At 34.1% G+C, this 17948-nt stretch overlaps 1 protein-coding gene across 1 annotated transcript in view; it reads left to right on the top strand.

Annotated features, from left to right (window-relative positions):
• LOC106469892 (twitchin-like) overlaps positions 1 to 17948 on the top strand; it is a gene marked incomplete at its 5' end in the record, with an annotated part of 114304 nt that overhangs the window by 19661 nt on the left and 76695 nt on the right. The window contains 8 exons of the mRNA XM_013930413.1: positions 3425 to 3615; positions 8622 to 8736; positions 9074 to 9209; positions 11905 to 12221; positions 12489 to 12791; positions 13905 to 14186; positions 14508 to 14807; positions 17169 to 17471. Of these exons, the coding sequence (XP_013785867.1) occupies positions 3425 to 3615; positions 8622 to 8736; positions 9074 to 9209; positions 11905 to 12221; positions 12489 to 12791; positions 13905 to 14186; positions 14508 to 14807; positions 17169 to 17471 (1947 nt within the window). The remainder of the gene's footprint in view (positions 1 to 3424; positions 3616 to 8621; positions 8737 to 9073; positions 9210 to 11904; positions 12222 to 12488; positions 12792 to 13904; positions 14187 to 14507; positions 14808 to 17168; positions 17472 to 17948) is intronic.

Here is a 17948-nt window from a genome sequence, read left to right on the forward strand (position 1 = left end):
AATTATAATTATAATTTGGATGGGAATAACCTTAACAGTTTCATGAAGGTAAGAGATCTTGGTGTAATAGTCGATCAGTCTCTAAAGCTATCCAAGCAGTGTTCTATTGCTAGTGTTAGGGCAAATAGGATTTTAGATTGTATCTACAGAAATATTGAACACAAGTCTAAAGACGCTATAATTTTCTTGTATAAGTACTGGTTAGGCCAATTTGGAGTATTGTGTTCAATCTTGGGCTCCTTACCTTAGGAAGGACATTGAATTGTTGGATAGGGTTCAGAAAAGGGTTACTAGAATGGTGCCTGGAATGGAGGGGTTGTCATATAAGGAGAGGTTGAAATCTCTCAAATTGTTTTCTCTTGAAAAAAGAAGAATTAGGGGGGATCTGATTGAGGTGTTCAAGATTGTAAAGGGAATTGATAGTGTTGATGCATCTATTTTTTTTTTATCATTCTTAATAGTGAGAATAGTAGGACTAGGGGACACAAATATAAATTTTTTCAGGGTAGGAGTCATCTTTAGCTAAGACATTTTTATTTTTCTAACAAGGTGGTTGGCCTTTGGGATGGGTTGCCTTCAGATGTTGTGGAGGCAGTAAATTTAAATGAGTTTAAGAAAAATCTTGATAAGTATATGAATGATAAGGGCTAGTTTTAAGATTTGTTTTTAAATTTATTTATTAATAGCTTTAGATTAATTTAGAAGATGGAACAGCCGAATCCCATGTTGTCCCAAAATATTATGTTAAAGAAAAATAAATTGTTGTTCCAGAGCTCCATTTCTGTAGTGTCACAAGAAATAGATGACACAGAAAAATGACTTTAAGATATATCAAAGTAAGTGGTGGATTTAGCTATTCTGGGCCCTTGGTGCAACCTCAAGTTTGGGACCCTATCGCTAGAATTACTCTTGACATTTAGATAATTCATAATGGTGTGAATTAGTAATTAATATTGTATTAAATATATATATATAATAATATAAACTCAAACATAATTCATTTGTCCTAATTTCTTATTTTCTATGTTTAAAAATGAAAGAGGGATATTGTGTTCTGTAAATCATTCACCACTCTTTTGAACACAGAAAATGACCTTTCACCCATAGCATTAATGATCTTTCACCGTAGCATTGCTAACAGGAATTTCGTGGCCTGGGGATGATGTTGCATAATGGGGTGCCAGTTTGATTGAGTTTGATTTGACCTGCCACATGGGCACATCTCTTATTATTGTCATTTGGATGTCAGGTTTTCAGATGTATGGTTAGTTGTGGATTTGTGCACATGCACCCATTTCGTAGATTGGTTTCTACAGTATATACTTCCGTTCTACTGAACTTGAGGTGAAAACAGTGTGAACTCTCCTTTTACCAAGGATTGGAGGTTATATTCCTGATACTGATTGGTTTCCACAGTATATACTTCCGTTCTACTGAACTTGAGGTGAAAACAGTGTGAACTCTCCTTTTACCAAGGATTGGAGGTTATATTCCTGATACTGATTGGTTTCTACAGTATATACTTCCGTTCTACTGAACTGGAGGTGAAAACAGTGTGAACTCTCCTTTTACCAAGGATTGGAGGTTATATTCCTGATACTGATTGGTTTCCATTTTAGATTTTCCCCCACATTACTGTCTGTAGATGTTTCTTCAACTGTCTTTCCTTGATGGGATGTAGATAATGATATATTGTGATTCGGATTGCAATCCAACTGTTTTTCGCTCCCTTTTGGTTGTGCTCCTCCCTTTTTCCACCCATGTATACACCTCTTTCCTCACTGAGTGCAGAGTATACCTGGCACAGAAGTGGTGCAGTCTCCCACATATGATACTCTACTATAAGAATCACAATTCTGATGCTTTTGAAGGATCCTTATTTCTATCCCTCACACTGGTCCCTCCACCTATCAATGTGGGATTCTAGCAATATATGTGAAAGGAGGTAATGTTCACTATTGGAAGTTATAATTTTCCTATACTGAAAATGTATTTCTGATAGGTACTTATCTCTTCCCACCCTTTCTCTTCATTGAAAACTGGTGCTTTTATTTCTGCCTAAATTTGAAATGAGAGTTTGGTAGAATCAAATAGAGGGAGTCATGTACATCAGGAGGGTTATCCTATTCGTGGAGGGTTATCACATGATGATTACATGCGAGATGCAGTTGAACCTCAATGATTGTGGGGTGTGTGGGAGTGTAAGGCTTGTGGCATGAGAAAATTTTTTTTTTCCATATAGAGGGCAACACTGAACAAGAATAACTATATATGTGTGAGTGAGGTGAGTACCTACCAGAAATGCATTTTCAGTACAGGAAAATTATAACTTTCATATTAAAAAAATCACTAAATACCTATGTTTGCTAAATTCCCTTCCATAAGGTGCTTGCAGCAGTTATTCCCACTTGTGGATGCTAGTTAACTGAACATCACTTGTCAGGACAAAACAGCTAAAGGTTGGCAAAATGCATGTTCAAAATTGTGGTTACAAGCTGAAATCTGGTGCCCTTCCTGCACTGCTTGTGCACGTTCTGTAGGCTTACCAACTTTTTGAAATACAATTCCTGGAGATAAATGGATGTTTATATATTTATTCAAATTTTCATAATTCATAAACGGTTTTTATAAATTGGAGGCATATGAAGGCTAATAATAATTCATGTATTTAAAGACAACTATATCCAAAATAATGACAAACATTTATTTAAAAAAAATTATAAAATTACCAAATTAAACATTCTAATTTTCTATAAGAAATATTTAAATTTATATTTATTTTCTCTATGTGTTTTACAGTTTAAAGAAAATATTTTAGCCTATCTATGTAATACATTCTTTTTCTGTGACTATTTATTTATTTATTCCATGGGACACAAAAGTGTTTTGAGTTGCAAGAACATTTTTTTTAAGAACCCAGGACATTTGGCAAGTCTTCTGGGAGCTGAGAGAATATGTATGATTCTGGGAATTGAATTATTTAAATGGTGGAAATACAAAATTCTGTTCTTTCAAAGATATTAAATATCTATGAACTGTTTTTGTATCAACTTTATATGTTGCAAATAAAGAAACAGATGCCTCAGTTCTTCCTTCCACTTTGATTATTTTAATAAAAATTACTGGTTAATTCACTCATTACATTATCGATTTTTTACTGTGTTTTATCTATACTGCAAGGGGATTAACTCTAAAAAAAATAACCATACTTTAAAAATGTATTCGTTTTTGTTTTGTAAGATGATGAATGTTCAGTGAATTTAAAGTACAGTACTGTACTAAAAAATTTAGTTATTTTTCTTCTGCAGTGTAATGAAGGATCAAATGTACAAAAATAAATACTATAACTGTACCACATTATTAACTTATAATAGTTATTTCATACTTTGACTTCTTTAATCTTTTTATTACCATTATCATGTAGATAAACCTTCTCCACCTGGTGGTCCATTGAAAGTGGATGATGTTCATGCTGAGGGTTGTACACTTAAATGGAACCCACCAGCTGATGATGGAGGTACTCCTGTTGACCATTACACTGTAGAAAAGATGGATCCCGAGACTGGAAAATGGCTTCCTGTTGGGGAAACTCTAGGACCGGAAAATTCTATGAAAGTAAGTTTTGTATTTATTCTGGAAGCAAATTTAGTGCACATTTTGATATTTTGCCACTATCCTTATGCTATCTCCCACCTTTTTAGTTTGTTTTAACTTCAATTTTAAGCTGCATTGCTACTAAATAACTAGAAAAAAAAAAGATCTCAAGATCTCCAATTATAGAGTCTTTACAGCATTATCTCTTTTATGCACAACAACCAGGTTTTCCAGTTTCGTGCTCTTTCATTCGGCCTCTCATATGCACCATACGTTTTTTGCCTGATTCAGATCCTTTTCACATGATCTTCACTCAATGGGCATTAACACTCACCATTACATGGACGACTGGCTTCTTTTCACTTCTTCCTACCACTTGGCAGAACTTCACACTCAAACTCTGTTATCAGAAACTGTGAGAGCTGGGTTTCTTATCAAAAAAGAGAAGTCTGTTCTTACTCCCACACAGTACCTTGTCCATTTAGGGATGTTTTTCAATTCTAAACTAAGTTAGGCCTAACCTTCTCCTTTATGCCTTTTGGCCATGGAAGGGCAGTTGTCTTCTTCTAGTGCTTGTAGTTCTATCTCTTTTGGGGATGTAGGCATCCTTGGAATCACTCATTCCCTTAGGTCAGGCTCACATGTGGACCTTCCAGTGGTCGTTATGCACACATGTGCCGGATTTTCCAGTGATCCTGTTGACTTGGCAGTTGGTGATTCTCTCCAGGGCTTGAGTGCTTGTATATAGAATAAGGACAGAAAAGGAAACTTCTCTTCTTATCATTCTATTAGAACTTTTAGCTTTTAAACAAGCTACCACCCAGGGTCTCGAAGTGTTCCACAGTCATCTCATGCGTTTAAAAGCAAGGGGAGCACTCACTACAGATCTCTTTGCTTTTGAACATTGAATCTTCTCTTTTGGACACACAAACATCAGTTCGTTCTCCGTGCTTTTCATGTTCCAGGTGTAATGAATTTAGTGGTCAACCAGTTATCTTGTCCCAACAGAGCTCTTCCCACAGAATGGATGCTTCATCCTCAAGTTTTCATTGGAACTGCTCTCATCTCAGAATGCCTCAGATTGATGCTTTTGCCACACAATTGAATGCTCAGCTCCCATCCTTCTGGTCTCCTGTACCTCACTCTCTGCCATTGGGCATAGATGCTCTCAGCCAGGATTGGATGGGTCTTCATCTTTACGTATTCCATCTGATTCATCTGTTATCCAAAGGTTTTACACTGATTCTCTTCACGACCTGTTGAGTTCTTCTGGTGGCACCACATTGGCCAGTTCAGTATCTTCAGGAGTGTCAACCACTTCCCCCCTTCTTTCTGGCCATCTCTCTTACACCAATCTTGGTCAGACATTTTTCATCTGGCAGTCGATGTTCTTCAACTTCACACCTGGCTTTTATGTGGTCTATTGTACAACATCAGGGGTTGAAATCTCGGGTGGTGACCTTATTAACACAGTCATTCGGTATTCTTCTTTGGAAGTTTGTCAATAGAAATAGCTTACTTATTGTCAGTGGTCTCTCAGACATGAGCATAACACTTCTTGGCCACTGTGCTGCATGTCTCTCAATTTCTGACATGGTTATTTGATAAAGGTTTAGTGCCTTTGTCTATTGCCCTGTATAAGGCTGCTTTAGCGGCTACCTTTCGTTTTTCTAAGAGAAGAGAAGTGTTTGAGTCCCCAGTTTTGTCAATATTTCTGAAATCTTTTTGGTTTATCTGTCCTTTCCAGGTTTCTAATTGGGATATCACAATGGTTCTCCATGCCTTATTTCATCCAATTTTTGTACCTTTAGTGTCATGTTCACTATATCATCTTTCTCTTAAGACTTATTTTCTTCTGTTATTGGCTAGCGGAATGTATTTGTGCTTCATGTTCAGAGGACTGTTTACCATTCCAATTATGTTCTGTTGTATCCAGACAGATCTTTTCTACTCCAAAGTTCAGCAGCTAGAGAAGGAGATAAGGCTTTTGTCTTTTATTCATCTTTCCTCCATTTCACATTTATATGACCACTCGGATCCAGATCATCTTTTATGCCCAATTCAGGCTCTCCAACGTTATGTGGCATGCATGGAAGCATTTTGGGGATCACATCATTGTTTGTTTATCCACTGGGATCTTACTGAGTCATGTGACTTATCCCTTGTCACTTTGACAGGTTGGATTCACCAGTTGGTTCGTATGGCTTACTCTGGACTTTCATTAGAGGAGTGAATACTTCTTTGGGTCTCATCTCATCAAGTTCAACATATAATCAATGTCACTGGCAGCTCAGTTGTGTCGCCCACTGAAGTAAATTGTGCAAACTGATATGTGGAAGACACCCAATATTTTTATATTGCACTATTTACACAATTTAGTGGTTTCTTAGTTGGATGGGATTTGGCTACTCCCCATGGTTATTGTACCTGTTCTGGTGTGATTATGACAGAGGTGAGTGACTTCTTTCTTCTAAGTTATTCTATTTCTTTTCATGGACCCTATCATCATAATCATTTGGATCCCACTCCTTGGCGAGTGTTGCCTGGTCAGATATGCTTTTTCCAAATCTGCACTAGCTATCAGTAGATTAACAAATCAAATTTCTGGTAGCAACGAGCTGTCTTGAGATGGGGTGTTCCATAAGACCAACTTGGCACTTTCTGGGTGGTTCACAATTATTCAGTACCATATATAATATACAATACTAGACTGCTACTCTTGGACTATCATGAGCAAAACATAAAGTAATTTTGACCATCCCTGCTGACATCTGGATTTAATAAATTGGGTTTGGTTTTCTTTTCCAAATAGGTAACATGGTTTACCTGTTGCATTGTATCTGAACATCATTGCTCAGGATTCCCAAACATGAATTCTCCCCTCATTTCTCCAGAGTGGCACACAGGTGTCCTTACCACTCCCAGTTTCCAGTCGCTGGAGTGGTGGATAGAAGTCTATTCCTCCTGAGTGATGTTTAAACACTTTATTGCAATCAGGGAGAAGAGGGCAAAGCTGTATATCCTCCCACATCTATAACGCTGGATGTTTTTCCCAGGACCAGTCTACGTGATAGCTTCTTCGTAATTCTGGTTCATAGATGACACTTCGTTATCTGGTTGTGTTGAGTATGGCCCTTCTTTTTGGTCGTTATATTACTTGCCATGATCATGGAAGAGGGACCTCGACTCCATAATTCCGCATGTCAAGTCCTTCAGTCCATTGGTTTAACTTCGTTTGTTCCATATACTCCTTGTAATTCCGTGGGGTCAGGGGTGTTGCCTTGCTTCTCAGGTTGGGGGAAGGCTTGTCCACTTAGGTGTTGTTTGCCTTCTCTTCATAATTCCGGTGGCTTGCATGCAACATTCTGTAACTTTCAGGTTAGGTTCCGTTAATATCATATTACTATAATACAATTATATCACATTGCTGTTCTCATGCCCTAGCCACTACATCTTGGACCTAGCTTTGGGTCCACAGCCCTATAATTCCAATGATGAGACGTGGAACCTTGTCTGACCGGTTGGGGCCTGGACGATTTTCGTGAGTTTGTACAATATTTCCAGGTCAGATGCATCTGGTATTGCAGGAGGAACGAATTTTGGAATAGATGTCTCTCTTTGCATGTTCCTTCTCATAATATTACAGTTTCGACACTGTGGCCAGTTGGCCTTTACCACCCATGTTTTAGATTTTACATTATCCGGGCAAAGAGCACACCTGTTACAGAAGTAGTGTGGACCCCACTAGTGTGCTCTACTATATCTCAATTTGCACATGTTTTCTACGAGGACACTTTCTGTGTGGATCTTGCCCTCACTGGCCACACCCACCTTGTCTATATGGGATTCTAGCTAAAATATGAGAGGAGGTAAGTGTGTTTTGGAAATTTGCGTTTTCCTATAATGAAAATGTATTTCCGATGAAACTCACCTCCCATCTCACACTATCCCATCCTTCCTCCCCGTGATGGCTGATGTTTGGGACTGATAATTTTGCCAGTCTCGAAAAAGTGAATAAGAAGTAAGAACAGGGACCTTATATACAGATGTAGTACAGAGGGCACATTGACATAAGAGGAGAGAGTAACAAGATTAAAATCACAATGGACGATATAGTGGGATATAAAGACTGGAGCAAGGGAGGTAGAATTAATACCAATACTTAGATGGGCAGAGAAGAGAAACTTTCATTGGGATAAAGCTAAAGTGTGAGAGGAGGTAAGAATTATCGGAAATACATTTTCGGTATAGGAAAATGTAAACTTTTCTGTTTTGGTACCACAATCCACCTTCACCAGCCAGTTTCTGGGACATGGTTGTTTCATTTGGTTTGGTTTGAATTTCACGCAAAGCTATACGAGGGCTATCTGCACTAGCCATCCCTAATTTAGCAGTGTAAGACTAGAGGGAAGGCAGCTAGACATCACCACCCACCACCAACTTTTGAGCTACCCTTTTACCAACGATTGACCATCACATCATAATGCCCCCATGGCTGAAAGGGCGAGCATGTTTGGTGGGATGTGGATTCGAACCTGCGACTTCTCAGAATGCGAGTCGAGCGGCCTAACCACCTGGCCATGCTGGGCCACTGGTTAGGGTCTAGTTATTTTAGATATTGACTTTATCTGGATATATGTATTTAATATATTTTGTTTCTTGTGATATTAATAATAACTTATATATTACTTTAAAAGAGTATAACATATTATACCATATTTGAATTTGCATCAAACTTTGATGTTCATATATCTGGAAAAGTTAAAGAAGTAAAAGAACATGTTTCATTTTACTGTGAGGCACTCTTTCATCTACTGATTTAAGTGAAGATCAAAGGAATTAAAACTATTTATTTTGTCATATATTTGTACGATGTATAAAACAATGTTTAAATCATTTTTTCAGTGTATACCTTGATGTGTACTTTAAGAGGGACTTGAACATAATACAACCACGCATTTAACACAGTTAAATATTTCTTAACAATGATATCTTACATTTATTTTATTTATATTGTTGTTGTTCAGGTTAAAGGTCTCCAACCAGGGAAAAAATACAAGTTCCGAGTCAGAGCTGCAAACAGACAGGGAGAATCTGAACCTTTGGAAACTGATAAAGCTATTGAGGCCAAAAATCCATTTGGTTAGTAAATAAGTGGTGTATAGAACTGAGCCAGTACTCAACTTATTGGTAGATTTTCATGAGTTTGATCTATACATTTCTTTGCTGAAATACTAGAAATATCAAATTTAACTAACATAATATAAATTGTAACTTTGAAGTGCAAATTTTATGTTGAACCGACAGTAGAGTCTAGAATGAATATTATAATAAACCAAAACAAATATTTTGTTACCTTTATGATATCTTTTATGGCCATAAAGCAGTAGTGAAAATAAATAAAGAGGAATATCAGACTACAAGATTTTGTGTATTAATATTTATTGTGTTTGATTTGTTTCTTCATTCCTTTTTTTAGATGAACCAGGTAAACCAGGAACACCAGAAATTGAAGATTATGATAAAGACTTTGTGAAACTGAAGTGGAAACCTCCTACAGAGGATGGTGGTTCTCCACTGACTGGATATGTTGTGGAGAAGAAAGACAAATACAAGTAAGTAAATAGCTGAGTCTGTACTGGGTGTACTAGATACCACTGGCATATGTAATGTTTGTGCAATTGGGGAAATGCACCAACGGCCCCTCATATTGTGGGTCCCCAAAGTAATGCAAAAATTTTTTATAAATCTCTATACCTATAGCTTATCAGTAGGGACTGGACCCCTTAAAATATTACAATGAGTATTTAGAAGTGTTAAAAATGCCTCTGCTAGATACACTGTGAAGAAGAAAGAAAAATACAATTAAATATATAGCTATGATTATTTTTAATGTAATAGATACAAAAAACGAGTAAAATAAACATATGAATTTAAACTGAGTAAATATAGTGCTGTGTTTTATTGAGTTTACTGAATTAATTATGGAGAAGAAAATGAATACAATTTACCACGTTTTTAGTTTCAGTAAATTACTAAATATTATAACTTTACTGAATATATTCCAGAGAAGGAATACACATAGGAAAGAGTTATGTTGACTTCCTTACTTATGAAGAGAGAGTAAACGAATAAAGATATAAGCTTTACTGGTATTGAATTCCATTATGTATATATTTATGAAATAGATTTGAATTTGTGCATTTACACAAAATGGTGTGTTGAAAGTAGTTTAATTTTACTCTTTAATTTAGTTTTTATTGCTGAATCACATGGTCTCATATTCTGTACAGATATGTTCTGGGTCGATTCAGATGTTGAAGTGTAATAGTGGTGCCAGTTTCTGCTTACATTATTATACATTTATTGATTGCAAACCAAATTTCAAGAAAAAGGAAATAAGAAATATATATTTATATTTCTCTCATAAGCCTTTTTTTTGGAAACTTAACTGTACTTTTGTAGGTTTAGATTTTTTCATGTACTTGCTCTTTTACTCTGACATCACAATTAAAAACAGTTTTCTGTGATAAACTTCTTTGGAAAGAAACTTATCTCATACATGTAGCTCTACAAAAAATAAACAACAACACAAATTTTGTAATCCAGTAGATTCTAATTATTTAAAATTCATGAAATAATTTGAAGAAGTTAAATATCCAGACAAACTATGTAATATTAGGTAATGGTATAATACAACTGAAAACTAGTAGAACTAAGTAAGTTTTACATCTTTGAACTAGAGCATACTTACAAAAAATTACAGGAGTTGAAAATGGACATTAAATTCCATATTTTAGTGAAATTGGAAAGCAAAAATTTAATCAACTTCAATTTAAATCAGATTATAAACAAACAATATGTACAAATAGTACATAGTAAACATATTAAATTCCAGTCCATTACAAAAACAAAAGGCAAAGTCAGCTCACGCAATAAAAACATATACATACTATTCTTTGGTCTGGCAATGTGAGGAGCAGTGGGTTCACTAGGAACTCCTGGACCACCTTTATTTACAGCACGAACCCTAAACTCATACTGGTTACCTTCCACTAGTTCAGGTATTTTTACAGTAGTTTCACTAGCAGGCACTTCTGTTACTGGAGTCCACTCAGGACTACAAGAAAATAGAATTAATTCCATGAGTGGGAAACAAACATGATAAATTTATGATGATAATACCTCATAACTTACAAACAAATCACAGAAAATCAATTTATGAACTACTGCATATAGTTTCTTTCAATAAGATTAAGACTTCTATATTTACTACATTATATATAAATGGATAAAGACAGTTTAAAACAGTAGATCAATTTAACCACCACATTATTCCAATAATGGATTCAGGCAACATAATTTATGCACAACATCTATATTTGAGGTACTTAATTACTATATCAGAACAAACATGCATTGGACAATTTTGTACATTGTATCACAATATATCTATTTTATCTAATTACTTGATAAGGTAATCTATAACCATATAAAAATGTCTTCTCAGTAATGTCACTCACTCAGAAATCAGTTATACAAGTGTAAACACAACAAGTTCTTAGCTTACAGATGTCTTTTACTAAAAGCTAAGTCCTCTAAAATGCAATTTCACGTAATCAAATATTGAATTTAATATACACCAAGAGATACAGATACTTATTAACACTGACCTAGAACAGTGACCGTCACTTTAGCACTATCAGTACCATTAACATTTGTTGCTGTAAGTGTCAAGGTACCACTGTCACCCCTTTCTGCATTACGGACGCTGATATTAGTTTTGTAATCTTCATGGTTTATGGTCCACCTTCGATTACCATCCATCGGTTTTCCATCCAAAGCCCATTTTTTGGAAGGAGGAGGTTCACCCTGAACAGGGACATTTAGTTCAAAACTTTTGCCAGCTTTGATACGAATGTCGTGCATTGCATTGCGATCAATCTTAGGGGCCACTAAAGAAAAAAAAAGTGTGGTGTAATGCAATAGTTAAATTGCCTTTATCCATTTTTAGTATAACATTCTCGATATAATATGATGTTTAAGTTGTCTTTATCCATTTTTAGTATAACATTCTCGATATAATATGATGTTTAAGTTGTCTTTATCCCTTCTTAGAATCTTAATGAAACTAGTATAGTATACTGATCAATTAGGCAAAATTGTACTATGCAGTGAATAAGTTGATTTTATCCAATCTTGGTGTAATAGCGATTAGGATTACTTTTACCCAAACTTAATATAATGCAGTAAGTAAATAAGTTTCTTTAGTCAAGAAGCTCTAACCAGTTGAAGCTGTGTCCTCACTAGCTGTTCATTTTCATTACTAGATGTCCCTGGTGCTCCTCAGAACATGAATATATCCAATATTACTAAAGATAGTTGCCGGTTAACGTGGAAACCACCCAAAGATGATGGTGGATGTGATATATCACATTACATAGTTGAGAAGAAGGATGTAGAAACTGGACGTTGGATGCCAGTTGGAGAAACCATTGATACCAACATACGAGCTGATAAACTGATAGAGAATCATGATTATACATTTCGAGTGAAAGCTGTGAATCGAGAGGGAGAGTCACCTTGGCTTATTGGTAGAGAACCCATTACTGCCAAAAACCCATATGGTAAATATGGACTTATGTATGTATTGTCAAATAATAAATTAATTTTTAAAGCATCAAATTTATCAAATGTGGTGTTTCTTGTGTTTGTTTTTAAATACCAAAGCTTAGCACATAGTAATCTCAATTCCATTGATGTTTTTTTTACAAAAAAAATATTGGTTACATCAGAACAATATTTTTAATTATCTTCAACATATCAACTCACAGCTTGATTTAGAATTAACGTAACTTGTGAGATAAAAAAACTCATTTACTTATCTCTTCTAGATCAACCTGACAAACCAACAGCACCAGAAGTGGTAGACTGGGACAAAGATCACGTAGATTTAGAGTGGCGGCCACCGAGACGTGACGGTGGGGCTCCCATAACTGCTTATGTTGTTGAAAAAAAATCCAAACTAAGTCCTGTGTGGGAAGAAGCATTGAGAGTTCCTGGTGAAGCAACAAAAGCAACTGTTCCTGACCTTAAAGAAGGAGAAGAATATGAATTCCGTATTGTTGCTGTGAACAAGGCTGGTCCAAGTGAACCAAGTGACCCATCTCAATCAGTGGTTGCAAAGCCACGATATTGTAAGTTTGAATATTATAAACGTTATTTACTGTAACAATGAAAAAATTGTTACATTTGTACAGTAATTAATTGTTAACTAGCTGTAAAAAAAAAAGAAAATGTGTTAACCACACACACGAAAAAATCAATACTAAGTTTGTTTGGATCTAAACTTTACAAGTAACTTGAAGTTTGAGCAATTAATTTTTGTTCTCTACTATTGAAATAAAAAAGAACATGTTACTTGTGGCTATGCTGCTTTGTCATTAAAATCATATACACATCTATTGGTTAAGCTGTAACCTTTCATTATTAGAATCTTTAACTTACTTAAGAGATACAGTTTTTTAGTGTTACAGTTCACAATGGGGGCAAGATATCAATTAAAAATTGTTTCATGTGAAGTCACAATACCACTACTGATTTCAACTGTTTTATGAAGGATTATTTTCTTCATAAAACAGTATGCCAATCCTAAAACGTTAATGAATATATATGAAATAAATACTTGGGTTGAAATTAGAAATTGTTTTTATTGCATTTCATATCTTGCTTTATTATGTTGGTATTTTTTTCTTCCTCCTTTTTATACCATTAGACATTTGTTGAATGTTAACAAAATGCCCGAAATAACAAAAAGTACAATGTTCAATTAATTTTGTATCTGCAACTAGCAATTTTTGTGTGGCTCCTTGATGCATGAAACAAAGTAGCTATACTGAAGTTTATTTGTGTGAGCTTAGAGAAACTTAGATTATTCTTCCAATACCTTATTTTTCTCATATTCTATGAGTAGTGATCGAATTTATGAAAAGTCAAAGCTGTTTGAATAATATGAAGTTTGAAATGTAAACATTCAAGCCAGTTAAGTGACAATAAAACAACTCTTAGAAATTGTAGTAAAAAAAATTATCAGGAAAATATTTGAAGACAAGTTATAAGAATTTAAAAGCAGATATAACATTTTTCGCTTTATATGTAATCTCTAAATTCATTTTATTACAAATCAGTTTTTTAATATTTTCAACTATAAATATATTACATAAACTCATAGTATATTATTATATGAAATCACTTCATGTAATTTTTGTTTACAAGTAACAGCTCTTTTAAATAATTTTGTATTTCTCTAGTGGCCCCGTCCTTAGACAAAGCAGCCTTACATGACATGAAGATTCGTGTTGGCCGGCCTATCAGTTACACAATTCCTGTGCGAGGTGAACCTACACCTTCAGTTACCTGGCACATTAATGACAAGTCTGTTCTTGGAAATCCACGTATAGAACAGACTTTCACTGTTGGTCAAACCATGCTCGACATTCGCTCCTCCATTCGGTCAGACAGTGGAAGGTACACTCTAATACTGGAGAACTCTTCAGGGAAGACAAGTGCATCAGCTACAGTTACTGTCATGGGTAAGTTATTATGATTAGTATATCTTGAACTGTTGTTGATAAAGGTCAGGAGTGAAGGTATATATATTTACTTAATGTTTTTATTAATATTGTGGGTCACAGGTATTATTTATATTTTATTTGTTATATATATATATATTATTCTCTTCAGAATTATTTCAAGAATTACTGATTCAGTAGAGATGTATATTAGTTGCTTAGGACACGTATAAAAAACTTTTTCAAAAGTATAATTAGATAAATTATAGGTACATGTTATGCAAATTTTTAGAAGTAATTTAATTTTTTCATTATACTTATTGTGTTTTTCTCTACTGGCAGATCGACCCTCACCACCTGAAGGTCCACTTAACATTTCCGATGTCACTAGAAACTCTGCACAACTCAGCTGGAAGGTACCTAAAGATGATGGTGGATCACCCATCAAGCATTATGTTGTTGAAAAAATGGATGTATCTCGTGGTACTTGGGTAGAAGTTGGCACCCCTACACAACTTACTTATAAAGTTCCTAAACTGGTTCACAAAAAAACCTACGAATTTAGGGTTCGTGCCGTCAATGAAATTTCTGATTCTGATCCTCTGGCTGGAGATAAACCTATTACAGCCAAAGATCCATGTGGTAAGCACTCATCCCAGTTGATACATGATGATATTTACTGATTGGCTTTGTATGTAGTGTTTTTATATGCAATGATCTATATGTGTGTGAAATTAGGTATTAGCAGTTTAGCTTTATCAGTAAAACCAGTCTCCTTAAAGCTATTTTTAGTAAATCTCTACTCCAACAAAAATATGTGAATTTTTACCAAATGTTTGTTTTATTGTAAATATTCAAATATTCACATTGTAATTCACCATCTTAGTCGACAAAATAATATATACATGCTTACAGATCACATGTTTACTGCAAGACCATTTCCTAATCTCAATTTTAGTTAACAGATATAGAATTTTGCCAAATTGTTTGATGAAAACTGGTTGGCAGTTGGTATATTAGCAATTGTATCATAAACATATTGACAGAATTCTAAAAACCGAATTTTTCTAATATTAGAATTCCATGTAAAAATGGCGATTAAACTTTTAATGAAATCATTTATAATCAAGCACTTATTAGATGTCTTAAGAATAAAATAAACTTTAAAGTATGAGGCAGCGGTTCACAAATACTGGTCCACGGACAAGGATATAATTTTGCTTGTCTGCAAAAACATTCAATACTAAAAAAAACAAAGGCAGAAAAAAAAGTGTAGTAAAATATTTTATTTTATGAAATTTATAGTTTGTATGTCTATGAAGAATAGATGTCAGTGTTGTTCCCTCCTTAGTTTATTATAAAATAAATGAGCCATATAAATGTCATTTCAATACTTCTCAAAGAAACTAAATTAGGAAATAATCTTTAGCTGTCTTCCTTTACTGTTGTTGCTAGCTGAATCTTGATCGGTAAGCTTTTTACAAAGATTTTGACAGTCCTAGACTAAGAAACTTTGGGAATCACTGTTATATGGTGTAAGAATATTTGTAGATGAGTGTGGAAAGTGTAATATAATCAATCAGAATGGTATCATGAAATGTGAAGATACAAATCATAAAATAATTTTTTCCCAGGTTATTAAGAGTTCAGATGTTTAAATGGAGGTGGAGGTTAGACATCAATATAAAAATCATGATCACAAAATCCAGAACAAAAGAACGATAAATACCTTTCTCGAGGGTTAAATGTCAACTGTTGTTGTATGTACAATTCAGTATCAGTTTGAGAAAAGTATACTTAAGTGTAAACCTTTCCTGAGGGTTACGTGTCTACTGATGTTGTATCTACAGTTCAATATCAGTTTGAGAAAAGTGGACTTCAGTGTAAACCTTTCTCGAGGGTTACATGTCAACTAATGTTGTATCTACAATTCAATATCAGTTTGAGAAAAGTGGACTTCAGTGTAAACCTTTCCTGAGGGTTACATGTCAACTATTGTTGTATCTACAATTAAATTATCAGTTTGAGAAAAGTGGAAGCCAAAATGTTGGGTATTAAGAAAGTTTTTCTTCTAGTTTTTTGGTCATGGTTTTTATAGTAACTTATTTTCGGTTTTATTACATTGTTCAAACAGAGCATGAAGCTCAAGTGTTGAAATTGAAAGCATGAAGTAAACAATAGAAATAACATCATTTGTTTAGTTAGATCTGTTAAAACATTTATTAAATGCCATAAAATGTATAGTATAAAGAGTTAAGCATTATTAAAATGTATTTTTAATTAATAAAATTATATATATGTTTAAAACTTTATTGCCTAAAAAAATGCCAGATAATTTATGTCTATTTTCTGAATTTTTATAATTTCACATGCTTTTGCTGTAAATTAACTTAAACTCTAACATTCCTGCCATTGTTCAGATCTTCCATTGAATCTTAATAATTTGAGAGTTAAAAAAGTATGTAAAGTGACAAAATGACAAGTCTTTGTATCTGCTGCTGAAATAAACTATGATACTTAAAGAATTAACCCAATTTCTAAAAATATACTAATTATGTTTTAATATATAAATACAAGATGCAGAATAAATTGTATATTTTGTAGATTCTTAGTCTGAAAATATTCTATTCATGAAGCTCGGTTTACAATATCAGTTTTAGTTTACCACTACTTATATTTATGTAAAACCAAACTATCATTAAGTCTTGTGCAGAAAAATTCTTTTTAGATTGTAGTAAATATTTCATTATTTTAGTCTTTGGCCTGATACATAGGAAATTGTACCTCTAATGTTTGATTGTTTATGAAGTTTTGTATTATAGAAAAGTCAAACAGTTTTAATTTTTGTTGATCTAGTTGAATGATTAATCATCAGTTTATAACCTTTTTTATTTCACCTACAGTGAAACATTTGTTTTGTAAATATTTGTAATTGATGTAAATGTTTAACAAGTAACTTTATAATAAAATAATGCAGCTATTTTGATAACTTTATATAACCAGAACAACCAGGAGCTCCAGGGAAACCTAAGGTAACTGACTGGGACAAAGATCATGTGGATCTTGAATGGGCCCCACCCAAAGATGATGGTGGCTCCCCGATTACAGGATACATTATTCAAAAGAAAGAGCGTGGTACCCCTCTGTGGACCAAGGCGGCCGAGGTTCCATCCTCGGCAACCAAAGCTACTGTTCCTGACCTTATTGAAGGAAATGACTATGAATTTCGTGTAATTGCTAAGAACAAAGGTGGTGATGGTGAACCTAGTGAGCCATCTGATCTGGTTACAGCTAAACCCAGATTCTGTAAGTAATGATCATAAATGAGTACTAATATGGAAAAGAAATCATTGTTAGGGTTGGTAGTCTTAAATTACTAATTGCTTTTATTACTAGATACTAACTAGATTATATTTTACAATTTAGCTACTTGTCTGATCAGGGAAGTCTTGAGATAGACTGTGTGTGGTTGTGGTAATAATGGCCAGCAGATTTGCAGTCAAGATATAGAATATAAACTAATTAGAAATTAGTAACTAGTTAATTATGTATGGTAAAGGCTATTAACCATGACAACAAATGACAACATAAACAAAGTTGCATTACATTAACTGTTGAAATACTGGCTTTATTTTAAACAAAGTTACATGACATTAACTGTTGAAATACTGGCTTTATTTTAAACAAAGTTGCATGACATTAACTGTTGAAATACTGACTTTATTTGAAACAAAGTTGCATGACATTAACTGTTGAAATACTGACTTTATTTGAAACAAGGTT

This window comes from Limulus polyphemus, unplaced genomic scaffold (genome assembly GCF_000517525.1).
Source record: "Limulus polyphemus unplaced genomic scaffold, Limulus_polyphemus-2.1.2 Scaffold3711, whole genome shotgun sequence".
Lineage (NCBI taxonomy): Eukaryota > Metazoa > Arthropoda > Merostomata > Xiphosura > Limulidae > Limulus > Limulus polyphemus.